This window comes from Anastrepha ludens, chromosome 5, assembly GCF_028408465.1.
Source record: "Anastrepha ludens isolate Willacy chromosome 5, idAnaLude1.1, whole genome shotgun sequence".
Classification (NCBI taxonomy): Eukaryota; Metazoa; Arthropoda; class Insecta; order Diptera; family Tephritidae; genus Anastrepha; species Anastrepha ludens.
Genome location: NC_071501.1, coordinates 17,265,991 through 17,287,770, shown reverse-complemented (window position 1 = coordinate 17,287,770; position 21,780 = coordinate 17,265,991). Strand labels below are relative to the sequence as shown.

At 38.7% G+C, this 21,780-nt stretch overlaps 4 protein-coding genes across 6 annotated transcripts in view; 3 read left to right on the top strand and 1 right to left on the bottom strand.

The window, feature by feature from the left end:
- LOC128864425 (zinc finger protein 600-like) overlaps positions 1 to 21,780 on the bottom strand; it is an 86,443-nt gene that overhangs the window by 56,424 nt on the left and 8,239 nt on the right. The gene's annotated exons all lie outside the window — the stretch shown is intronic.
- On the top strand, positions 1,499 to 4,529 carry LOC128864431 (zinc finger protein OZF-like). 3 transcript variants are annotated; one of them, XR_008454684.1, is made up of 5 exons: positions 1,510 to 1,912; positions 1,982 to 2,992; positions 3,060 to 3,412; positions 3,466 to 3,668; positions 3,823 to 4,529. XR_008454684.1 is itself a non-coding variant. In XM_054104084.1 (4 exons), the coding sequence occupies exons 1-4, from the start codon at positions 1,700 to 1,702 to the stop codon at positions 3,593 to 3,595; spliced, it is 1,707 nt and encodes a 568-aa protein (XP_053960059.1). In that variant the 5' UTR covers positions 1,499 to 1,699; the 3' UTR covers positions 3,596 to 3,811. The 3 variants fall into 3 exon arrangements, 2 of the variants coding, with proteins under 2 accessions (XP_053960059.1, XP_053960061.1); XM_054104084.1 differs by lacking the exon at positions 3,823 to 4,529 and having other exon boundaries at positions 1,499 to 1,912; positions 3,466 to 3,811; XM_054104086.1 differs by lacking the exon at positions 3,823 to 4,529 and having other exon boundaries at positions 1,502 to 1,912; positions 3,072 to 3,412; positions 3,466 to 3,812.
- On the top strand, positions 13,405 to 16,043 carry LOC128864427 (zinc finger protein weckle-like). The gene is made up of 4 exons (XM_054104081.1): positions 13,405 to 13,731; positions 13,801 to 14,871; positions 14,930 to 15,282; positions 15,337 to 16,043. Exons 1-4 carry the CDS (start codon positions 13,519 to 13,521, stop codon positions 15,563 to 15,565), a joined length of 1,866 nt encoding a protein of 621 aa, XP_053960056.1. The 5' UTR covers positions 13,405 to 13,518; the 3' UTR covers positions 15,566 to 16,043.
- Positions 18,182 to 20,405, top strand: LOC128864426 (zinc finger protein weckle-like). The gene is made up of 4 exons (XM_054104080.1): positions 18,182 to 18,497; positions 18,567 to 19,637; positions 19,696 to 20,048; positions 20,103 to 20,405. Exons 1-4 carry the CDS (start codon positions 18,270 to 18,272, stop codon positions 20,341 to 20,343), a joined length of 1,893 nt encoding a protein of 630 aa, XP_053960055.1. The 5' UTR covers positions 18,182 to 18,269; the 3' UTR covers positions 20,344 to 20,405.

Genomic DNA, 21,780 nt, shown 5'->3' with positions numbered 1-21,780 from the left:
ACGGTAACGCAGCCACAACAAAAGTCGAAACGATTACTCTGCCGGTATTGACACACTCCGGAGGAAAATATAATTATAAGTTCAATATCGGTTTACTTTTTACGGCAATAGGAGTTAAAAAGTGTATTATATAGGAACCAAGGCGAATTAATTTAAATTAATACAGAGCCTCCAAATGCAGTTCGTTTCCCTTCCTTTTGCTTGTTTATTCATGGGCTCTTACGACACGGGGTAATTCGGGATGCGCTATCTTGTATTCTATCAAGACTGATAACTAATGAAAATGTTTCTTTAGTTCAAATGTCACCAATCACAATATTACGCAGCCATTCAGTGATTTTTCATAAACAAGTTGGTTAGGACTCTTTACAATGCCGCGTCACTTGTTTTGAGTGAAATATTACGAATTTTCCAATGAAATTCACAGGAGATGTTGATTTTGCCTTCATTTGCCTGATTTCCCCCTTCATTTGTAGGTAATTTAGTCTCAATTATCTTCCGAGCTACGAAAATATAGTTGTCTTCCAAAATTTATATTGCAAATTTATCGAAATTAGCTGTTATATCCAGCCAATGACTGTCATATGTATTTCATCTTCTAAAAACTGCTGTCATATGCTTATATTACTGGAAAATGTAGTTAATCAATTTTTACAATCTTCTCCATAAAACAAAGTATAATCTTAGTTTTAAACTACTTCTTCCCCATCACCGATATTAACAGCAGGTAATAGTCCGGGAGTCAGGGGTTATTTTGACATCATCATTTCATGCCGACTGATTTGAATACTGAATACAATGGATGACGAAATCAACCGTCACCTGGTCCAGTAGCGGTGGGTACGTGCGTGGGATGCTGCGAAACGTGTCGAAAAAAATGTTTAACAACTCATTTTATGCCGGCTGAAAATTTTTTCATGTATTGTTGACATTTAGTAGAATAAAAAAAATAGTCAGCTGTGCGGTAAGAGGGGAAAACACGTCAGCTGAACAGGTGAACTTGTAAAAAAAATTGAAAAGTAAAACTACTTTATGCCGATTGAAATTTTTTTACAGAATTTTGGACACATATGAAAATATAATAAGGATGGTCAGCTGCGTTTATAGCGGTGGGAAGACCGTCAGCCGAAGCAAGAATGTATCATTGCGTTCAGCTGACGTATTTTCCCCCCTCTACGGCGCAGCTGAATATTTTTTTTTTATTCTACTAAATGTCAACAATAGGTACATGAAAAAAAATTCAGCCGGTATAAAATGAGTTGGTAGAAATTTTTTTTCGACACGTTTCGTACCCTCCCGTAATCACACCCACCACGGGTGCGCCAGCTGACATTCACTTTCGTTATTCATGAAAGCTAAATCACAAGTATAGTCAAGCATTTAACGGTATAAAAACGCAATCCAAAATCGACCCCTGGCTCCCGGACTATAATAATAATAAAATAAGAAATAATAGGAAGAAGAGCTGTCACAGCTACTTGCGAAAGCGGTGTGGAAACGGGGTTTCATCGATGTTCATCGATTATACATATTTGTGTTTCGATATTTTATTACTTCAATAAAGTCGAAGAAAATGTCGAAGAAATCTCACCTCTAAAAATAAAAGTTGTCCCATCCCCACCAATTGAAAGATGGAATAAAATATACACAAATAGCGTTACGATTCATTCATTAGTAAACATAAAAAGAAGAGCAAACTATGCAGACAGGAACTGCAGTCGGCGAAAAAAGCGACAACATCATCTCTGCATCCGCAGATTGGCACCATTGGTGTCGACTTTGCGCGAAGATTGATATACATAGTAAAAATATTTTCTATGAACATCAACCACTAATGACTTATACTGTTGAAAAAAGTGATGATAAGAGATGTACAATGGCCGTCGCAATCGGAAAATATTTTTGTGTGCAAGTATGGATAAACATCACATGTGTAACTTCATCCTCCTTGTTTTTCGTAACGGTTATATATTTCATTTAGATTAAAGGCGATGATGATCTGCCCAAACTATTATGCACAGAGTGCATTTCATTGGTAACAACCCTTTTAGATTTCAATGAACGTGTAATTAAAGTGCAAGAAATGTATGCTGAGCTGCAAAGTACACAGTTCGGTAATGATGTAGACTTTCAGTCTATTCGACTAAAATACGGAATTTTGAAGGAAGATCCAGCTCAGATATATATGAACCAATATGGGGAAGATTGTTTTACTGAGAAGTTTGACCAAGCAAGTATAGCAGACATACACAATTTTGAAATCAAATTAATAAAAGAAATTCCAAGTGATGATATTCAACCCGATGAGGTTAGTCATGCACTTGAATATGAAGGCACGGAAGGTGAAGATCCTTTTGCTAGCGGAGTTATCGTTGAGACCGCTGAGCACCAGACTCTTCGTGCAATAAAAGATTATGACGGAGAAAATAATGATAGTAAACATTCTGATTTCATACCTTTAAATGATCAGAATAAGTTAAAGTTAACGGATAATAAGCGTAAACGGTCTGACAAAAGTAACTTTGGCAAAAAATTAGAAAAGTGTATTACTGGCACCGAGGAAAAGTCAACTGATGACAAAAACTTTTGTAGCAACTGCTTACTTCATTTTCAACGTCCTGGCAATTTTCGTATGCACATGAAAAAAAGACATGGCATCGTTTATGAATTAGATCCTTTGGCATGTCCTCAATGTCATAAATCTTTCAATACGGAATTCAAACTAAATCATCATATAAAAACGCATCAGTCACTATCGGAAAAGCGAATATTTCCATGCCCACAATGTGACCGAAAATTTCAGACAAAAGGTTCTGTAACCACACATATAAAGTTTGTTCATGAAGACATTCGTCCATTTATTTGTGAAGAATGTGGTAAAGGTACACGAACGGAAGCTGCACTACGAGAACATATGCTTATGCACACTGGTTTGGCATCCTTTGAATGTGAAATATGTAACAAAAGTTTTAAAAATCAGTTGCGTCTGAGGGTAAGAAATAATTACATATGCAGATATTTATGGCGTAAGGTAATGATTATTGATATTTTAATTATAGGTTCATTTGCAGATACACAGTTCCAGTAAGCACATCTGCAGCGTATGTGGCTTGCAACTAAATTCACGTGTAACGTTAAATCGTCATATGCTCGTACATTCTGATATTAAGCCCCACAAATGTGATTATTGTGGGCAAACATTTAAGCGATCCAAAACACTAAAAAGTCATTTAATACTCCACAGTGGACTAAAACCGTATACATGTAAGTTTTGTGATAGGACATTTACTAATGCCTCCAACTGCCGATCTCATAAAAAAAAATCGCATCCGGATGAACTAGCTGCTTTAGAGGCTTCAGGAGAAAAAACGTACACGAAAAATGTACCCATATTGGCCGTATTAAAAACTGTGTAAGTAAAATTATCTTAAAAAATAAATTAAATTAAATTTGGATTTCCCTCAGAGCACAAACGTCTGAAAATCTTGTTCCTGTGGTCTCCAAACAGAGAACTGGGGGCACAAAATATTCCAATTCGTCGGCTGCGCAAGATACATTAATTGAAATAGATAAAACTTTGAAAGAGAACAGTTGAAACGATGGCAACCATTTAACGTTTTTGGAAAGCGAAAAAAATATTTTTTTTCTGTAAAGTAATTTGAATAAATGTAAGGACGTTTTCTAACATAGATACATTAATAACCGATCTGAATAAAATTTGAATTAGATTGATATGACTCATGGAACTCAATATTTTTATGAGCTTCTACCCACCAATGAGAACGACATAGGCCAATATTTTCGATTTTTTTTCTGTTTTAGCACATCTATAAGTTGCAGGAACTTATTACCACAAATGTGGAGAAAACGGAATAACTCAGAGAGCTTTTAAGATACTCGGATTTATAACTAGGAATAGTAAGGACTTCAAGAATCCCTACTCCCTGATTTGTCTTTTCAAAACTCAAGTTCTTCCAATACTGGGGTATGGATCCATAATCTGGTATCCATACACTGAAGCAGGCATTACTAGACTTGAAAGAGTGCAGCGTAAGCTCTGCAAGACTTTAGCCTTCCGACATTCATCATCGACCGTTTCAGCTACAGAAGATATCTACACTCAGTACAACATCAACAGTCTGCGGGCTCGCCGTCGCATAACTGATCTGGCGTTCTTCTATAAAGTGGTTAATGGTATTATTGATGCCCCGGAAGTACGCAGCTCCTTCGAGCTTGCCCCGGCTGGTCTCACTCTTAGGAATAGTCGTCTACTGAAAACAGTCGCTACTTGCAAAAGCTACGTCTATCACGGCCCGTGCAATAGAATAGCCATCAGCGTCAACTCACTTCATGGTGTTCTCGATTTCTATGGTGGAACCTACGATACTTTTCTGCGAAATGCCAAAAATATCATCCTATAGATTTTTCTCAAGAACCGTCTGTCCCATATTCTTTATCATTGTATTACTTACCAGCCCCCTATAAATTCTGATTCTGTACCCTCTTTTTATTTGTATGTATATTGCCGATTGGCGTTTGTTAAATAAATAAATAAAAAAAATAAAAATAAAATAAAACTAGATTTTCGCTATTATCTTAAAAAATTAAAGTATGTGTACGATTTCGCCATCCACAATATTTCTTCGGTGTTGCTCGTTCCCACGAGAGTCAGTTCTACATTACCGGTACAACCCGGATTTATATCCAAGCAAAGGTTTTTACTCCAGCAGCTGTCCACAAACATGCATGGGAACGTTTATGCTGTTACAACAACAAAAACCTCGGTTTTGCTGATATGATAGCGAACGAATATCATATACACTTGTCTTTCATTAAAAAATTGTGAAAAAATTTGTGATTATATAGTTTTAAAATTGCTTTTCACGCATTTAAACACATTACGAAAAAAGAACTGGTAAACCAAGGGTATAAAAATTCAAATAGAAAGAGTGGTTTCTAAATAATAGCGATAGGCAAACCTCCAAATGTATTTCTTCGACTAAAACAACAATATCATACGCACAACGACTCAAACCCTTAGTGGTACTTACTCACTGTTAAACATTAAAACAGAATTTCGGAACTGTAAGTTATTAAAATTTCGAAAAAAGCACTTGCCATTTATTTAGTGTATATTCCATTTATTCACATTAGAAAATTATATATACATTCAACATTTTTATACTGAAAAATAAAAATGAACAAAACTATGGGATTTATGTCCAAACGAATATTCATAGAAAATTTAACACGTTCACGCCGGCGCGTACCACCGGTGGCCCGCACAAGTCTGCTTCATGGGGCGGCGCGTACCACCGGTGGCCCGCACAAGATTGCTTCATGGGGCGGCGTGTACCACCGGTGGCCCGCACAAGATTGCGTCATCTGGCAGCGCGTACCACCAATGGTACTTTATTAGACGGTACCTATGAGATGAGATGCTATAAACGACTACCCTTACGAAAAAATTTCGTTTTATGACCTGCAATCGCTTCCGATAGAGCGAAAAATTGTAAACATTGCCGTCTGTGGGCGAAGACCATGAATAACAGCGCCGGCGTGAACGTGTTAATGCATTCATAACATATTGCAAAACTCCCTTTTCCTTTCATAAAACGTCTTGGCATAGATTTTACAAAGTTTTTACATATTGTATCACACGGGTTTCAGAGCTTCCTTTCCTTTCGTTTGTGTTTCGAAAGAATTAATTTTTTAATCCCAATTTTCAAGCCCCCCATTTGTGGAACAACATCAAGAGGTACACTACAAGTAGGAGAAAGCGCTAGGCTAAACACCCCAAAAGTATGTAAGCACCAATTATATACATATATAATACTAGCAAACCCGGCCCCCTTCGCTGGGCACACTAAAATAGAATAGATATGGTTTAGAACAGAAAATATATGATTTTCATATTATTTATTTCTTTATTCTTTATTCAAGCGCTTTGGCATAAACAATATTTTTTGTTTTTCTATTTGTTTTTGAGTAAATATAAAATATAAATTGAAAATCAGGAAAAAAGAAGATTGTTTTTAAATTTCAAATCAACGCATATGAATAAACAATCGTCTTTTTTCCTGATCATCCATGAATTTTTCGTTTCAATTTATATGTTTTATTAAGCATTGGAGCTTTTTTAACCATTATCCATTTATATTTTTCAAAAAAAAAAAAACGAAAAAAAATTTTTTTTCCTCGAACACATAATTTCATTCGGATTTCACATTAAATTCTCAAATTTCGTAAGAAATTATTCACTGTTCCAAAGTCCACTCCAAAAAAATTCACAAACAATTTTTACATGTTGCACTTACGTTTTTTCCTTATGGCATCCAAATCAGAAATAAATATTGACACATTGTAACTCACGCTGTCAATTTGACAGTTCAGTTCCGCCCCAAGCGTTAAAAAAGTAAGCGACATTATGGCTGGTTCAAAAGAACGCTGTACCCGTTGCCAGTGCCAGTCCGAATTACAACCAAACTTTACGAAACCCATTTTCAATACTTACTTAACAATGTGCGTAAGTTTGGTTTAATTCGGTGCAAAGACACGGCGGGTCCACGTTTTGGCATATATTTCGAGACCCTAGTCATCAATAGGTATGAAAATTACCCCGTATTAAAGCACTTATCAACAGCTTTCATTTGATACCCATATTGTACATACACAACCATAGGTTACCTGGGTCCACGTTTTGACCTATATCTCGAGACCTCAGTCACGGAGCGGCATGAAAAATACTCTGTACTAAAGCATTCACCAACAGCTTTCATTTGATACCCATATTGTACATACACGTCCGAAGGTTACCCGGGTCCACGTTTTGACCTATATCTCGAGCCCTATTTTCAAAATAAAATATAATCCATGTTACTCGTGGATGATGTAGCTTTCGAATGGTGAAAGAATTTTTAAAATCGGTCCAGTAGTTTTTGAGCCTATTCATTACAACCAAACAAACAAACAAAGTTTTCCTCTTTATAATATTAGTATAGATAAGTGTGTACGGAATGACGCGCAGCAAAGCATGCCAGCCAAAGGGATTGAGCTACATATCAATGCTGAAGTCCCATCCCTTTGCGATGAAGTAATATACATATACAAGAAGACTGAGAAGGGTTAAACCACGGAACCTTGTGGCATACAATGCCTAAAAAATCATCAACTTGCGACTGCAAAGAACTAATTAAAATGCAATATCCATCAAATAATTTTGCATCATTAATAACTATTTTTCTTCTAGTCAAAAACTCGACACAACATTGCAAATCTTTGAAGCCAGCTTTTTAAAAATTTTCAGGTTCATCCACTTAATGTTGTATTCGCTCAAGGGTATCCATTACTTCTGTAACTAATCAAGCGTTCATTTATAAACATTTTGTATCTGCTACTTAAAGTGACCAATTTCATCTTCTGAACGGTTAGATTCGTTGAAATTGGTCTTTAATTCTGTTTTTTGAACAGCAGCTCTTGGTGGTTGTTGTTGTTGTAGCAGCATAAACAACCACCACACATATACGGGGTATACTGCTGCAGTGACAGTCCTTGGCCGGATATTGTTGTTGTTGTAGTAGCATAAACATTCCCCATACATGGACGGAGAATGCTGCTGGAGTGACAGTCCTTGGCCGGATATAAATCCGGATCGTTCCGGTTACGTAGAACCGACCGTCGTGGGAACAAGCAGCTCTTGGTCCCCCACATTGCCTGTTCCGTGTGTCAGACAAGAGTAGCTCTTTAACAATTCTTGATGTAGCCTGCGGAGAAGCTCAGATTAATATTATATAAAAAAATATATTAGGCCTTTCGCTGCGGGACGTGTTATCGACGTCAAAGTAGCCATTTTTTGAACATTCCAAACCATTTCCGTGCTGTAGACTCCATACACGTCGCAAATGTCTTGGGCTGCTTCAGCACCTTTTTGATCTCGATGAAAAGCAAAGAAGAGCGTTGATTTTTGCCTCCTGGGTACTCCATTTCTAAGCTTCAAAAATATTAAAAAAGTAAATAAAAATAAATACAATTAACATTGATTTGTAGAGCAGAAAGAGTTCTATCTAATGAATCCTTACCCTTTACCAAAGAGCAAACAAATCGTTGCAAAATGAAAGAAAATATAAAAACGCTATGAACTCATTCCCCAACCCAATAATATGTGTTGCACATTGGTATGGAGTACACATTAGGGCAATACTGCTGTTTCCGTGGTGCCGCAATTTAATGGCGGATTCTTATAGAACTCGACAAAAGAAAACGAAATGAAGGAGTAAAATTTTTTGATATCTCGCTTAGTTTTCGAGATATTAAATAAAAAATAATAATAATAATTTTTTCTTCAGTTTCGATAGAATTCGGCGAGATAAGACAAAATATAGGAGTAAAATTTTTCGATATCCCGCGCTTCAAAAAATAACCCTCATCAGTCCAACTCCGGCTACGCAATTCACAGTATTTTTGCGTAGAACTTCTTTTTGCGGGGGCGGCCTTCGGCCGCGCTTCAAAAAAATAACCCTCATCTGTCCAACTCCGGCTAAGCAATCCACAGTATTTTTATTCAATATCTCAAAAACTAAGCGAGATATCAAAAAATGTTACTGTTGTTGTTGTTGTTGTTAACAGCATAGGTAGCCCTGTCAGTGTAGGCATATCATCGTTCGTCTTCGTCTGGCTCATCTAGGGGTAGGCCCAGGAAACATGCTGTTTCGACAGGTTGGGTCCAAAGGGAGAGGGGGGTTAGATGAGTCGGTTTGAGGGGGCATGTGAAGAGGTGGTTAGTGTCGTGCGGGGTACCTTCACATGCCGGACATGTGTTTGGTATGTCGGGGTCGATTCTGGATATGTAGGAGTTTAACCTGCTACAGTATTCAGAACGTAGTTGTGCCAGTGTTACACGGGTCTCACGGGGAAGCTGGAGCTCTTCATCTGCGATAGGTGGTGGTTGGACTCCGATTACGGCATTCACAGGACGGGAGTTCAAGAAGGTGGTAACGGTCTCCCGGTGAATGTCGTTTATAGACTGTCTAAATACTGTCCGGTCCAGTAGGTTACGGTCAGTCTTGTCCTGGATATCGCCAGCGTAGTCTAGGAGGTGTCTCCTGACATGCCTGGGAGGCGGCTCGGGCTCAAGTAGGTGTCTGCAGGGATGAGACCTACGGTAACATCCGAGCAGGAACTGCTTGCTGAGCAATTTGTTGTGCTCCGCAACTGGGAGCATTTGTGCCTCGTTATGAAGGTGTTGGATAGGTGACATCAGGAGGCACCCGGTCGCTGTCCGAATGGCGGTATTTTGACAGGTCTGTAGCTTAGTCCACTGCGAATCACTAGTTCCAGGCGACCAGACAGGCGCAGCATAGTTGAGAACCGGCCGGCCAATTGCCTTAAATGTCGAAAGCAACAGTTCTTTGTCTTTGCCCCAAGTGCTGCCGGCCAGCGATTTGAGGACCTTGTTGCGATTTTGGACTTTAGTGGCAATTGCGGTTGTATGCGCAGAGAAGGAGAGCAAGCTGTCAAAGGTTACACCCAAAATGTTGGGGTTATTCACAGTCGGAATTGGTGTGTCGTCGACTTTTACCTTAAGGGACAGCTTGACCTCCTTTGTCCAGGTGGTGAAAAGGGTCGCCGTGGACTTGGTGGGGGAAAGTTGGAGATTCCTCGCAGTGAAAAAGCGAGAAAGGTCGGTGAGGTAGTTGTTCACTTTGGAACACAGGCCATCGATGTCATTGTCCGACGCCATTATCGTGCAATCGTCAGCGTATGAGATCAGGGAAACTCCCGCTGGTGGTTGGGGGAGCTTCGAGATGTAGAAGTTAAAAAGCAAGGGTGAAAGGACACCACCCTGCGGTACGCCTTGCTTAATCTTCCTCTGCTTTGGCATTTGATCTCGAAAAATCACTGACGAGTGCCGACCGCTCAGGTAGTTCGCGGACCACCTCTTCAGCCCTGGCGGGAGTGTCGACTGATAAATGTCATCTAGTAGCGTGGAATGGATGACTGTATCGAAAGCCTTTTTCAAGTCCAACGCTACTAGGACAGTCCTCTCGCAGGGGCGGTTTTGGTTAAGCCCGCGATTTATCTGGGCGTTTATGGCGGTGAGTGCAGTGGTGGTGCTGTGCACTCGTCGGAAACCGTGCTGATGTGGGGCTGGGGCCAGGTGTTTCGTGTAGAGTGGGAGTAGGAGGGCTTCAAGTGTCTTCACTACTGGGGAAAGGAGAGTTATCGGCCGATAAGACTCCCCTTGGTTGGCGCGTTTCCCAGGTTTCAGTAGTGGGACCACTCTCCCTGCTTTCCACTTGTCAGGGATGATGAGACTGGCCATGGACAGATTGAAAACCCTTGTGAGAAATCGTACTCCCAGGGGTCCCAGATGCTTCAGAATCAGCGCGTTCAAACCGTCAGGGCCAATGGCTTTCGATGATTTCGACTTGTTGATGGCCCCCTGAACCTCATTACCGGAGAAAGTAAGTGGCGCACTGTTGTTCGTCAGTTTGTGCAGCCTTCTGGTAGCACGACGCTTGGTTCTGTCGCCCGGAGGATGCAATATAAAAAGCCGGCTAAAATAGCTCGCGCATCTCTTCGGGTCCGACGAAGTGCAACCGTTGAAGGTGATAGCCACCTTGTCGTTGTGCTTCGTCGGGTTTGACAAAGACCTAACGGTGGACCAGAGCTTACTCACCCCAGAGGTGAGGTTGCAGGTCTTCAGGTGCTCAACCCATTTAGTCCGCTTATGCTGGTTTACCAGTTGCCGGATCTCCAAATTGAGATCCCTTATGCGGGGATCCCCGGGATCGGCCTGGCGTAGGTGGTCACGCTCGTTTGCTAAACTGGCTGCTTCGGCTGGGAAATGCGGACGAATGTCCTTATAACTTCCAGCTGGAATGAAGCGAGCCACAGCAGCTGTGAGCACCTTGCGGAATGCGCGTTCGCCTACGCGCACATCAGTGGGGATGGGAAGAGCGGCGAAGGTGTCCTCGGTGAATTCCGTGAAGCCGGCCCAATTAGCTTTTTTAAAGTTAAAATAGGACCGGTGATTCGCGGAAACGAAGTCAGCAGGTCTCTCGATCGAGACGATAATGGGCAAGTGGTCTGATGCAAGCGATAGCATAGGTCGCCACGTTATGCTATTTATCAGACCAGCGCTAGCAATTGTTAGGTCAGGCGAGCTGCTGTAATTGCCCACTACCCTGGTGGGGGCGTCGTCGTTCACTGTGCTGAATGTCGAGTCGTCTATCTGCTCTGCCAGTTGCTGTCCCCTACGATCATTTAGCAGGCTTGAATGCCAAAGATCGTGATGCGCATTAAAGTCACCTACAACCAATCGGTTTTCACCTCTGATGAGCGCACCTATATCAGGGTGATATCCTGCCGGGCAGCAGGTGACAGGGGGTATATATATGTTAAATATTATATTTCGAGCTCGGAATCGCCTGACCGGACAGCTATGCCTTGACATTCTAAGGTGCTGTCCCTGCGGTCGATTCCTTCATCGATAAGACGATACTGCACAGTGTGGTGGACTATAAACGCTAGGCCACCACCATTGTCTCGCTCGCGATCGTGTCTGTGCACGTTATAGCCATCCCTGGTGATCAGAGATGACCTAGCGTGCAGCTTTGTTTCTTGGACCGCAGCTATCTTAATACTGTGCCGGCTCATAAAGTCGACTATCTCGTCGACCTTACTCGTAAGTCCGTTGCAGTTAAATTGGAGAAGCTTGAAGCTTCTCGGTGAGGTCAGTGTGATTCGGGGGGTGAGGGACGCGTGGTGTTGTCTGCGTTGGGCCTGCTGCGCAATCCACTGTGGCTGTTGCGGCCTGATGGTGGTGGGCGGCCGCGCCTCCAAGGGCGGTAGTGGGTGCAGAGCTCTGCAGCAGGGGGCAACGTAGGCAGTTGTCCACTCACGGGTGGTGCGCAGGCCGGAACATCTCCGAAAATGGCACCAGCCATTGCAGGAATTGCACTGGACTGTTACCAGATTCCGAGGTATTACGGACTGACACACGGAACAGATTGTGCGGGGGACCAGGAGCTGCTGGTTTGTCCCCGCACTGGGGTTGGAGCTGGAAGGAAGGGGAGGGGTTGAAGGGGAGTTGTGTTGCTCCGATAGGCTCCTCACCGTGGAGGTGTTGGTAGTGGTGGCGGTTGGTAGTGCCGGCCTATCAGGGGGTGTGTTAGCCGTGGAGGCATCAGACGCCTGCTGGCGGGAGCAACACGTGGCCACATACGTGTGGACCACTCCCTATGTGGCTTAAGACCCGAGCAGGTCTTAAGGTGGCTCCACCCGTTGCACTTGTTGCACCTAACCGAGGTGGAGTTCGGGTGAAGCCGTTTGTGGCAGACGCAGCAATAGAATACTTCTGGCCCAGGGTTGGATTCGATTCCAGCTCTGAGGAGAAGTATTTGGAGCAGGATTGCTGCGAGAGTTTGCTCCTGTGACGTAAGGGGTGGGATGATATGGGTTTCACTAGACAGGGCTAGTATACTGGGGCGGCAGCCCTTGGTCGGGAAAAACCCGAGTCATTCCGGTACATAGAACCGGCTGCCATGGGAATGAAAAAATGTTACTCATTCATTTCGTTTTCTTTTGTCGAGTTCTATAAGAATCCGCCATAAGATTGCGGCGCCACGGAAACAGCAGAATCCCTCACATTAGATATAATTATATAATATTCATTAATCTTAATATTAGGTCAAATGTAGTATTTTATGCGATCTTAAGGAATTTCCGAGTCGAAATTGTTTCATCACTTTTCGAGTTGCGTACCAAACGAAATGCATCGATTATTTGCCTTGTGCTATCGGAGATAGACAAAGTTTTCTTGATTATGATTGACACCAACATCATGCTTGGTTCCCACGGCCCCTAATTCGCACTTCTATTCGTAATTCGCTCTTTCATTCGTAATTCAATTCCCAACTACACTTCGAATTAAATATTTCATCACTCAAAATTTTGGGAACGAATTTTTTCATTTATTTGTAGCTAATTCGGTCTCAATTATCTATGATCAAATTAATGTAATCAATTATAACCTCGGAATAAATCGTCGTCCCAAATTTGTATAGCAAATTTATCGAAATTAGCTGTCAAACCACAAAGATAGAGTAAGACCACGGCAGTCGGCTCTGATTAACTGAAACAACCCGGATTTATATAAAGTCAGGATTGCCACACTAGCAGCATTCTTCGTACATGTACTGTATCACTATAAAACATAGTATAATCTTAGGTTTAACTTACATTTTTCCCTCATCATCGATATTAACAGCAAGTAATAATAATAAAAAAGGAAAAAGCTGTTAAAGAGCTGCAAAACAAACAGCGTTTAATCGATTTCCACCGATTATATTTCTATTTTGATATTTTATTACTTCAATAAAGTCGAAGAAAATGCCTATGAAATCTCACCTCTAAAAATAAAAGGTGCCCCATCGACACCAATTGAAAGATGGAATAAAATATACACAAGTAGCGTTACGATTCATTCATTAGTAAACATAAAAAGAAGAGCAAACTATGCAGACAGGAACTGCAGTCGGCGGAAAAAGCGACAACATCATCTCTGCATCCGCAGATTGGCACCATTGGTGTCGACTTTGCGCGAAGATTGATATACATAGTAAAAATATTTTCTATGAACATCAACCACTAATGACTTATACTGTTGAAAAAAGTGATGATAAGAGATGTACAATGGCCGTCGCAATCGGAAAATATTTTTGTGTGCAAGTATGGATAAACATCACATGTGTAACTTCATCCTCCTTGTTTTTCGTAACGGTTATATATTTCATTTAGATTAAAGGCGATGATGATCTGCCCAAACTATTATGCACAGAGTGCATTTCATTGGTAACAACCCTTTTAGATTTCAATGAACGTGTAATTAAAGTGCAAGAAATGTATGCTGAGCTGCAAAGTACACAGTTCGGTAATGATGTAGACTTTCAGTCTATTCGACTAAAATACGGAATTTTGAAGGAAGATCCAGCTCAGATATATATGAACCAATATGGGGAAGATTGTTTTACTGAGAAGTTTGACCAAGCAAGTATAGCAGACATACACAATTTTGAAATCAAATTAATAAAAGAAATTCCAAGTGATGATATTCAACCCGATGAGGTTAGTCATGCACTTGAATATGAAGACAGAGAAGGAGAAGATCCTTTTGCCAGCGGAGTTATCGTTGAGACCTCTGAAAACCAGACTCTTCGTGCAATAAAAGAATGTGATGGAGAAAGTAATGATGGTAAATTATCTGATTTCATACCTCTGAATGCACAGAATAAGTTATTAAAAACCGAAATAAACATAAATGAAAAGGCAAGATCGTCAAAGAAAGATAAGAAATTGAAATTAATTGATACTAATCGTAAACGATCTAACAAAAATAGTTTTAACAAAAAGTTAGAAAAGTGTATTATTGGTACCGAGGGAAAGTCAACTGACGACAAGTACTTTTGTAGCAACTGCTCAATTCACTTCCAACGACCTGGCAATTATTGTAAGCATATGAAGAAAATACATGGCATTGTATATGAATTAGATCCTTTGACATGTCCTCAATGTCATAAATCTTTCAAAACTCGATTCATACTAAATCGTCACATAAAAACGCATCAGCCACTGTCGGAAAAGCGAATATTTCCATGCCCACAATGTGATGGGAAATTCCAAACAAAAGATTATGTAGCCAGACATATAAAGTTTGTTCATGAAGATATTCGTCCATTTATTTGTGAAGAATGTGGAGAAGGTACTCGAACCGAAACTACACTACGAGAACACATGCTTATACACACTGACCTGGCACCTTTTGAATGTGAAATATGTAAGAAAGGTTTTAAAAATGAGTCGCGTCTAAAAGTAAGTAGCAACTGTATATTTAAGGGTAAAATCATATTCATTTATAGATTGTTTATAGAATCATATGGAGATACACAGTTCGAGTAAGCATATCTGCAGAGAATGTGGCTTGCAGTTAAATTCACGTGTAACGTTTAATCGTCATATGCTCGTACATTCTGATATTATGCGTCATAAGTGTGATTATTGTGGGCGAGCATTTAAACGAGCCAAAACGCTAAAAGGCCATTTAATACTCCATAGTGGTCTAAAGCCCTATCCATGTGACTTCTGTGACAGAACCTTTACTAATGGGGCCAATTGTCGTACTCACAAAAGGAAATCACATCCGGAAGAATTAGCGGCATTAGAGGCTTCAGGAGAAAAAACTTACACGAAAAATATACCCAGATTGTCTGTATTAAAAACAGTGTAAGTAAAAAATATCTTAAAAATTAAATTCAATTAAATTTGAATTCCTTACAGAACGCAATCTGCTGAGAATCTAATTCCTGTTGTCTCCAAACAGAGCGGTAATTTTTCATTAGGTAGGAAATTGAAACTTTCGTCCGATTATTCTGTTGGTGCCAACAACTCCAGTTCATTGACAACGACAAATTCGTCTGCGGAAACAGTATTTTCAACTTCTAAAGAGAATAGTTTAGACGCGGGCAACTTTACGGAAAGGAGTAATATACAATCGTCGTTTTGGTAAAATAAAACAATGTGCTCTGGAAAGTTAATTCGTTTAAATAAATATAAGATTGTTTTCTAAAAGGCATAGATAATTTGAAAATTGGTATGAACAAAGTATGCGCTAGTTTCATACCGACAACAATATTTTCGGGCAAAGTTCAGTGTTTTACAATTTTGTTTATGGCGGAGGAATAAGAAGCGTGGCAGCTTTTAGTTTCTATCTCATGAACGATTCCATTTTTCAATGATCCAGCCTTCCCCTTGGCATAGGGTGTGGTGAGAGGTTACTAGAAATTTTTTTGGAAATCTAGGGTTTAAATTTCTGGCTATGCCACACCAACAAATATGCTATCATCACACCATGACTCTTCATACACTGAAATGTTGGTTTTTGTCGGAATCGTTTCGATAACAGAGCCACAACTGAAGTGGGAATGATTGCTCATCAGACTAATTTCATATATAGAACAATTTATTAAATAAGAACTAAGAAATGTTCTAAAAATAAAGATCGCGGTTTGTTGCTGATATTAAAGTACAGCGACAAAAATCATACTACATTCCTATTAATTTACAAATTATGAATTAATCAGCGTGTGCAAAGCAATATATGTAATTAATTATTTATCTATTTACAAACCAATACATTTATCTGTTAGAAGTAGTACTCAGATACCAGTATATTTATAGGTGCATTTTCATTACGTACCATTTTGCTTAAAACAACTTTGCGCACATCAAGCTGATATTTACGTCTGGGAACATACAAGTGTATTATCTCATCAAAATACATGCAATCAAATTTCCTCGATGCAGAAAAAATTATGGCTAACAAATGCAAGCACGACGAATTAATCAGCAATAGTTTTATTTATATGCTTAATAAAAATGAGTTTCGATTCGAAGAAAACTCCCAGAAGCTTATTCCCCGAGTCTTATCGAGTCGAGATATGTATTTACAATAAGATGTATCAAGTGGTACGCTCAACTTGTAAAAATATACTTTACAACATGTCTTAATATTAGGAAAACCCAATTTTACAACACACAAAGTATACAGCATATTGAATTCAAATTGAAGACCAACCTACCCGTTCGAGCATTTAATTTCCGAAATAAATTTTCAAACCTTGTTAATCGTTTATTTTTCAAGGCAAGATCATAGAAGTAGATAACTAAATGCGAAACTCTCTCCTTAGATAAACTCTCTCTTTTAATGCTAAACTCTCTCTTTGTATTCTGCCTATCACTGGGCTGATTAACAGCTGATAGTCGAAATGGCGGGTTGCCAGAGTTAGTCACTAAAAATAATTAACGAAAGGTGTTCCCTTTTTGCGGTAATGGAAAAATGTAGCTATTTATATGTTTATATTTATTTGTTTTGAGCTATTTACAATTGAAATGTAATAATTTAATTAAGGGGAGTTTTTAAAGTTTCCAAAGTCTCTTATATCCTTTTCGGCTTCTACTTTTAGTTCGTCATTTCATTTTTAATTTTATTGAAAACTGGGTGTTGGTTTTTATATGTAAATTTGTATATATAAATATTTTATGGTTAACTAACTTGTTTGTTAACTATTGTACTTGTAAGTTATAAAAATTTAAAGGTTATCTGCTATTTGACTGTCAGGTAAATGTTAAACAAAGCATTCATTATTATTCAGAAATAAATTTTCAAGACACTGGCGAAGAACTTCGAGAGGCTTTGAAATAGGATGCTTTGGGAAAATTATAAAAACAAAGGCCTTTAATGTCTTTTATTTCGTTATAATTGAATTTATTTTAGAAAAAATTATTATAAAGATATAAACGACGTCACTTTTGCATTAACGGACAAACGGAATGTTTTCGAGAATTATTTTTGGCGCCTTATTTCTGGCAGCTCGGCATTTGGTAAGATGGATAGTGTTGCTAACTCTCAAACGAGTTTCACGGCCAACTGTCACATATAAAGGGAGAGTTTCCCATTTATTGGGTATCATTTTATCTTCATGAGAACTATCAATATTGATAATTATGGTCCTTCCGCTTCCCGATAACTAGTAAACTAGCCGTGTCTAGTGCATCGTACGTCATAACTATGGTTTGTTAGCAGAACGGCAAACTGTGTTAGTTAGGTAAGGTTTCAGTAAGTAAGGTTGGGCAAGTCATCATGAATCGTTTAATACTAAATAGAACAACACTTCCAAATTCTGAAAATTTACCTTGAAAAAAATAAATAAAACTGTTCGAAAAATGCAAGGAGCATTGGCGGCATCATCGGTCCTTATTTCTTTCGAGATGAGGAAAGAGCTGCCGTTACAATGAATGGCGATCGCTATCGAACCATGGCGACTGAAATTTTGTTTCCAACAATTAAACAATTAAATACCGACTATAGAACTTGCCATACAGCGCGATTAACTGATCGAATAGACCATGTAACTCATATGCCGAATATCATATTCAAAAAATAAATGCCATGTAATTATCTACCAGACAATAACAAAAAAATTTATATTTATATTTCTGTTTTTTATCATTTCAAGTTCTCAAGCTCTTAAGAAAACACCCGATAGTTAGCCATGCCAGATCGCATGATGTTATTTAACGTATTTAACTATCGATGAAATTTCATCTCTGAAAATAAAAGTATCATCGCCATCCACTGAAAGATTGAAGGAAATATAAACAACTCGCAACGCGATTCATTAATTAGTAAATATAAAAAAGGAGAGCAAAATATGCAGACAGGAAATGCATCAGTCGGCGGAAAAGACTACAACTCCACTTCTACCTCCGCATCCGCTTCCGCAGATTGGCACTATTGGTGTCGACTTTGCGCAAAGATTGATACACACAGTGAAAATATTTTCTATGAACATCAACCACAAATAACTTACTCGGGGGGCAAAAGTGACGATAATAGATGTACAATGGCCGTAGCAATAGGAAAATATTTTTACGTACAAGTATGAATAAACTTTAAATGAATCACTTCATCCTTTTACTTTTTCGTAATGATTGTATATTTCCTTCAGATAAAACACGATGACGATTTGCCCAAATTATTATGCACAGAGTGCATTTCATTGGTGACAACCCTTTTAGATTTCAATGAACGTGTTGTTAAAGTTCAAGAAATGTATGCTGAACTGCAAAGTTCACAGATCGGTAATAATGTAGACTTTCAGTCTACTCGACTGAAATATGGAATTTTGAAGGAAGATCCAGCTCAGTTATATATGAACCGATATGGGGAAGATTGTTTTACTGAGAAGTTTGACCAAGCAAGTATAGCAGACATGCACAATTTTGAAATCAAATTAATAACGGAAATTCCAAGTGATGGTATCCAAGCCGATGAAGGTAGTCATGCCCTTGAATTTGAAGGCACGGAAGGTGAAGATCCTTTTGCAGGCGGAGTTATCGTTGAAACCTCTGAAACCCAGACTCTTTGTGCAATAAAAGAATGTGATGGAGAAAGTAATGATGGTAAATTATCTGATTTCATACCTCTGAATGCACAGAATAAGTTATTAAAAACCGAAATAAACACAAATGAAAAGGGAGGATCGTCAAAGAAAGATAAGAAATTGAAGTTAATTGATACTAATCGTAAACGATCTAACAAAAATAGTTTTGGCAAAAAGTTAGAAAAGTGTAATACTGGTACCGAGGGAAAGTCAACTGATGACAAATACTTTTGTAGCACTTGCTCACTTCACTTCCAACGTCCTGGCAATTATCGTGTGCATATGAAGAAAAGTCATGGCATCGTATATGAATTAGATCCTTTCATATGTCCTCAATGTCATAAATCTTTCAAAACTGGATACAAACTAAATCGTCACATAAAAACACATCAGCCACTGTCGGAAAAGCGAATATTTCCATGCCCACAATGTGATCGGAAATTCCAAACAAAAGATTATGTAGCCAGACATATAAAGTTTGTTCATGAAGATATTCGTCCATTTATTTGTGAAGAATGTGGAGAAGGTACTCGAACCGAAACTACACTACGAGAACATATGCTTATACACACTGACCTGGCACCTTTTGAATGTGAAATATGTAAGAAAGGTTTTAAAAATGAGTCGCGTCTAAAAGTAAGTAGCAACTATATATTTACGGGTAAAATCAGATTCATTTAAAGATTGATTATAGAATCATATGGAGATACACAGTTCGAGTAAGCACATCTGCAGAGAATGTGGCTTGCAGTTAAATTCACGCGTAACGTTTAATCGTCATATGCTCGTACATTCTGATATTATGCGTCATAAGTGTGATTATTGTGGACGAGCATTTAAACGAGCCAAAACGTTGAAGAATCATTTAATACTCCATAGTGGTCTAAAACCCTATACATGTGACTTCTGTGACAGAACTTTTGCAACTGGGGCCAATTGCCGGACTCACAAAAGAAAATCACATCCGGAAGAATTAGCTACGTTAGAGGCTTCAGGAGAAAAAACTTACACGAAAAATATACCCAGATTGTCTGTATTAAAAACAGTGTAAGTAAAAAATATCTTAAAAATTAAATTCAATTAAATTTGAATTCCTTACAGAACGCAATCTGCTGAAAATCTAATTCCTGTTGTCTCCAAACAGAGCGGTAATTTTTCATTAGGTAGGAAATTGAAACTTTCGTCCGATTATTCTGTTGGTGCCAACCAGTCCAATTCCTTGACAACGATAAATACGTCTGCTGAAACAATACTTTCAAGAATTCAAACAACTTCTAAAGAGAACAGTTTAGACGCGGGCAACTTTTCGGAAAGGAGTAATATACAATCGTCGTTTTGGTAAAATAAAACAATGTGCTCTGGAAAGTTAATTCGTTTAAATAAATATAAGATTGTTTTCTAAAAGGCATAGATAATTTGAAAATTGGTATGAACAAAGTATGCGCTAGTTTCATACCGACAACAATATTTTCGGGCAAAGTTCAGTGTTTTACAATTTTGTTTATGGCGGAGGAATAAGAAGCGTGGCAGCTTTTAGTTTCTATCTCATGAACGATTCCATTTTTCAATGATCCAGCCTTCCCCTTGGCATAGGGTGTGGTGAGAGGTTACTAGACATTTTTTTGGAAATCTAGGGTTTAAATTTCTGGCTATGCCACACCAACAAATATACATTCATCACACCATGACTCTTCATACACTGAAATGTTGGTTTTTGTCGGAATCGTTTCGATAACAGCCACAACTGAAGTGGGAATGATTGCTCATCAGACTAATTTCATATATATAGCGTTATTCAATAGGTGCGCTTCAACTTTTTTCCGATAGGGAGGGCGAACGACGCAATATTTTACGGTCCATTTAACAAGCCGTCCCGTTTTGGGGTTATGTGAAGTCATTGGTCTACAGTAACAAGCCGGCGACGATTTGTGAGCTCAGAGCCAATATTGAACGCGAAATTGCTGGAATTTCGGCCGATTTATGCAAAAGAGTGGTCGGAAATTGGGTTCAACAATTGGACTTCGTAAAACGTGCACGCGGTGGTCATGCAAAAGAAAACGAATTGCATACTTAAATGTATATGTTCAAACTCGATAATAAAAAAAAAAAATTAGTTAAAAAAGCCAAACCGTTTGTGTTTTATTCAAAAAAAGTTCAAAAGTTGAAGCGCTCTTACTGAAAAATAAAAATAAAATTAAATAAGAACTAAGAAATGTTCCAAAAATAAAGATCGCGGTTTGTTGCTGATATTAAAGTACAGCGACAAAAATCATACTACATTCCTATAAATTTACAAATTATGAATTAATCAGCGTGTGCAAAGCAATATATGTATGTAATTAATTATTTATCTATTTACAAACCAATACAATGCACTGGTAAAATGAAAGTGTATAAAATGTTAGAAGTAGTACTCAGATACCGGTATATTTATAGGTGCATTTCCATTATGTACCGTTTTGATAAATCAACTTTGAGCACATCAAAATGAAATGTACGTCTGGGAACTTAAAAGTGTATTATCTCATCAAAATACATGCAGAAAAAATTATGGATAACAAAAGCAAGCATGACGAATGAGTTTCGATTCGAAGTAAACTCCCAGTCACATATAAAGGGAGAGTTTCCCATTTATTGGGTGTCATTTTAGCTGCATGAGAACTATCAATATTGATAATTATGGCCCTTCCGCTTCCCGATAACTAGTAAACTATATGTTATTTCTGTTTATTCTTTCATTTAAAGTGTATATTTTATCATTTAAAGTTCTTAAGCTCTT

Coding starts and splice junctions, on each gene's coding strand:
- LOC128864431 (XM_054104084.1), top strand. CDS start 1,700: ATGCAGACAGGAACTGCAGTCGGCGAAAAAAGCGACAACATCATCTCT. Junction 1,913..1,981: donor GAAAATATTTTTGTGTGCAA/GTATGGATAAAC, acceptor TATTTCATTTAG/ATTAAAGGCGATGATGATCT. Junction 2,993..3,059: donor AAAATCAGTTGCGTCTGAGG/GTAAGAAATAAT, acceptor TTTTAATTATAG/GTTCATTTGCAGATACACAG.
- LOC128864427 (XM_054104081.1), top strand. CDS start 13,519: ATGCAGACAGGAACTGCAGTCGGCGGAAAAAGCGACAACATCATCTCT. Junction 13,732..13,800: donor GAAAATATTTTTGTGTGCAA/GTATGGATAAAC, acceptor TATTTCATTTAG/ATTAAAGGCGATGATGATCT. Junction 14,872..14,929: donor AAAATGAGTCGCGTCTAAAA/GTAAGTAGCAAC, acceptor GATTGTTTATAG/AATCATATGGAGATACACAG.
- LOC128864426 (XM_054104080.1), top strand. CDS start 18,270: ATGCAGACAGGAAATGCATCAGTCGGCGGAAAAGACTACAACTCCACT. Junction 18,498..18,566: donor GAAAATATTTTTACGTACAA/GTATGAATAAAC, acceptor TATTTCCTTCAG/ATAAAACACGATGACGATTT. Junction 19,638..19,695: donor AAAATGAGTCGCGTCTAAAA/GTAAGTAGCAAC, acceptor GATTGATTATAG/AATCATATGGAGATACACAG.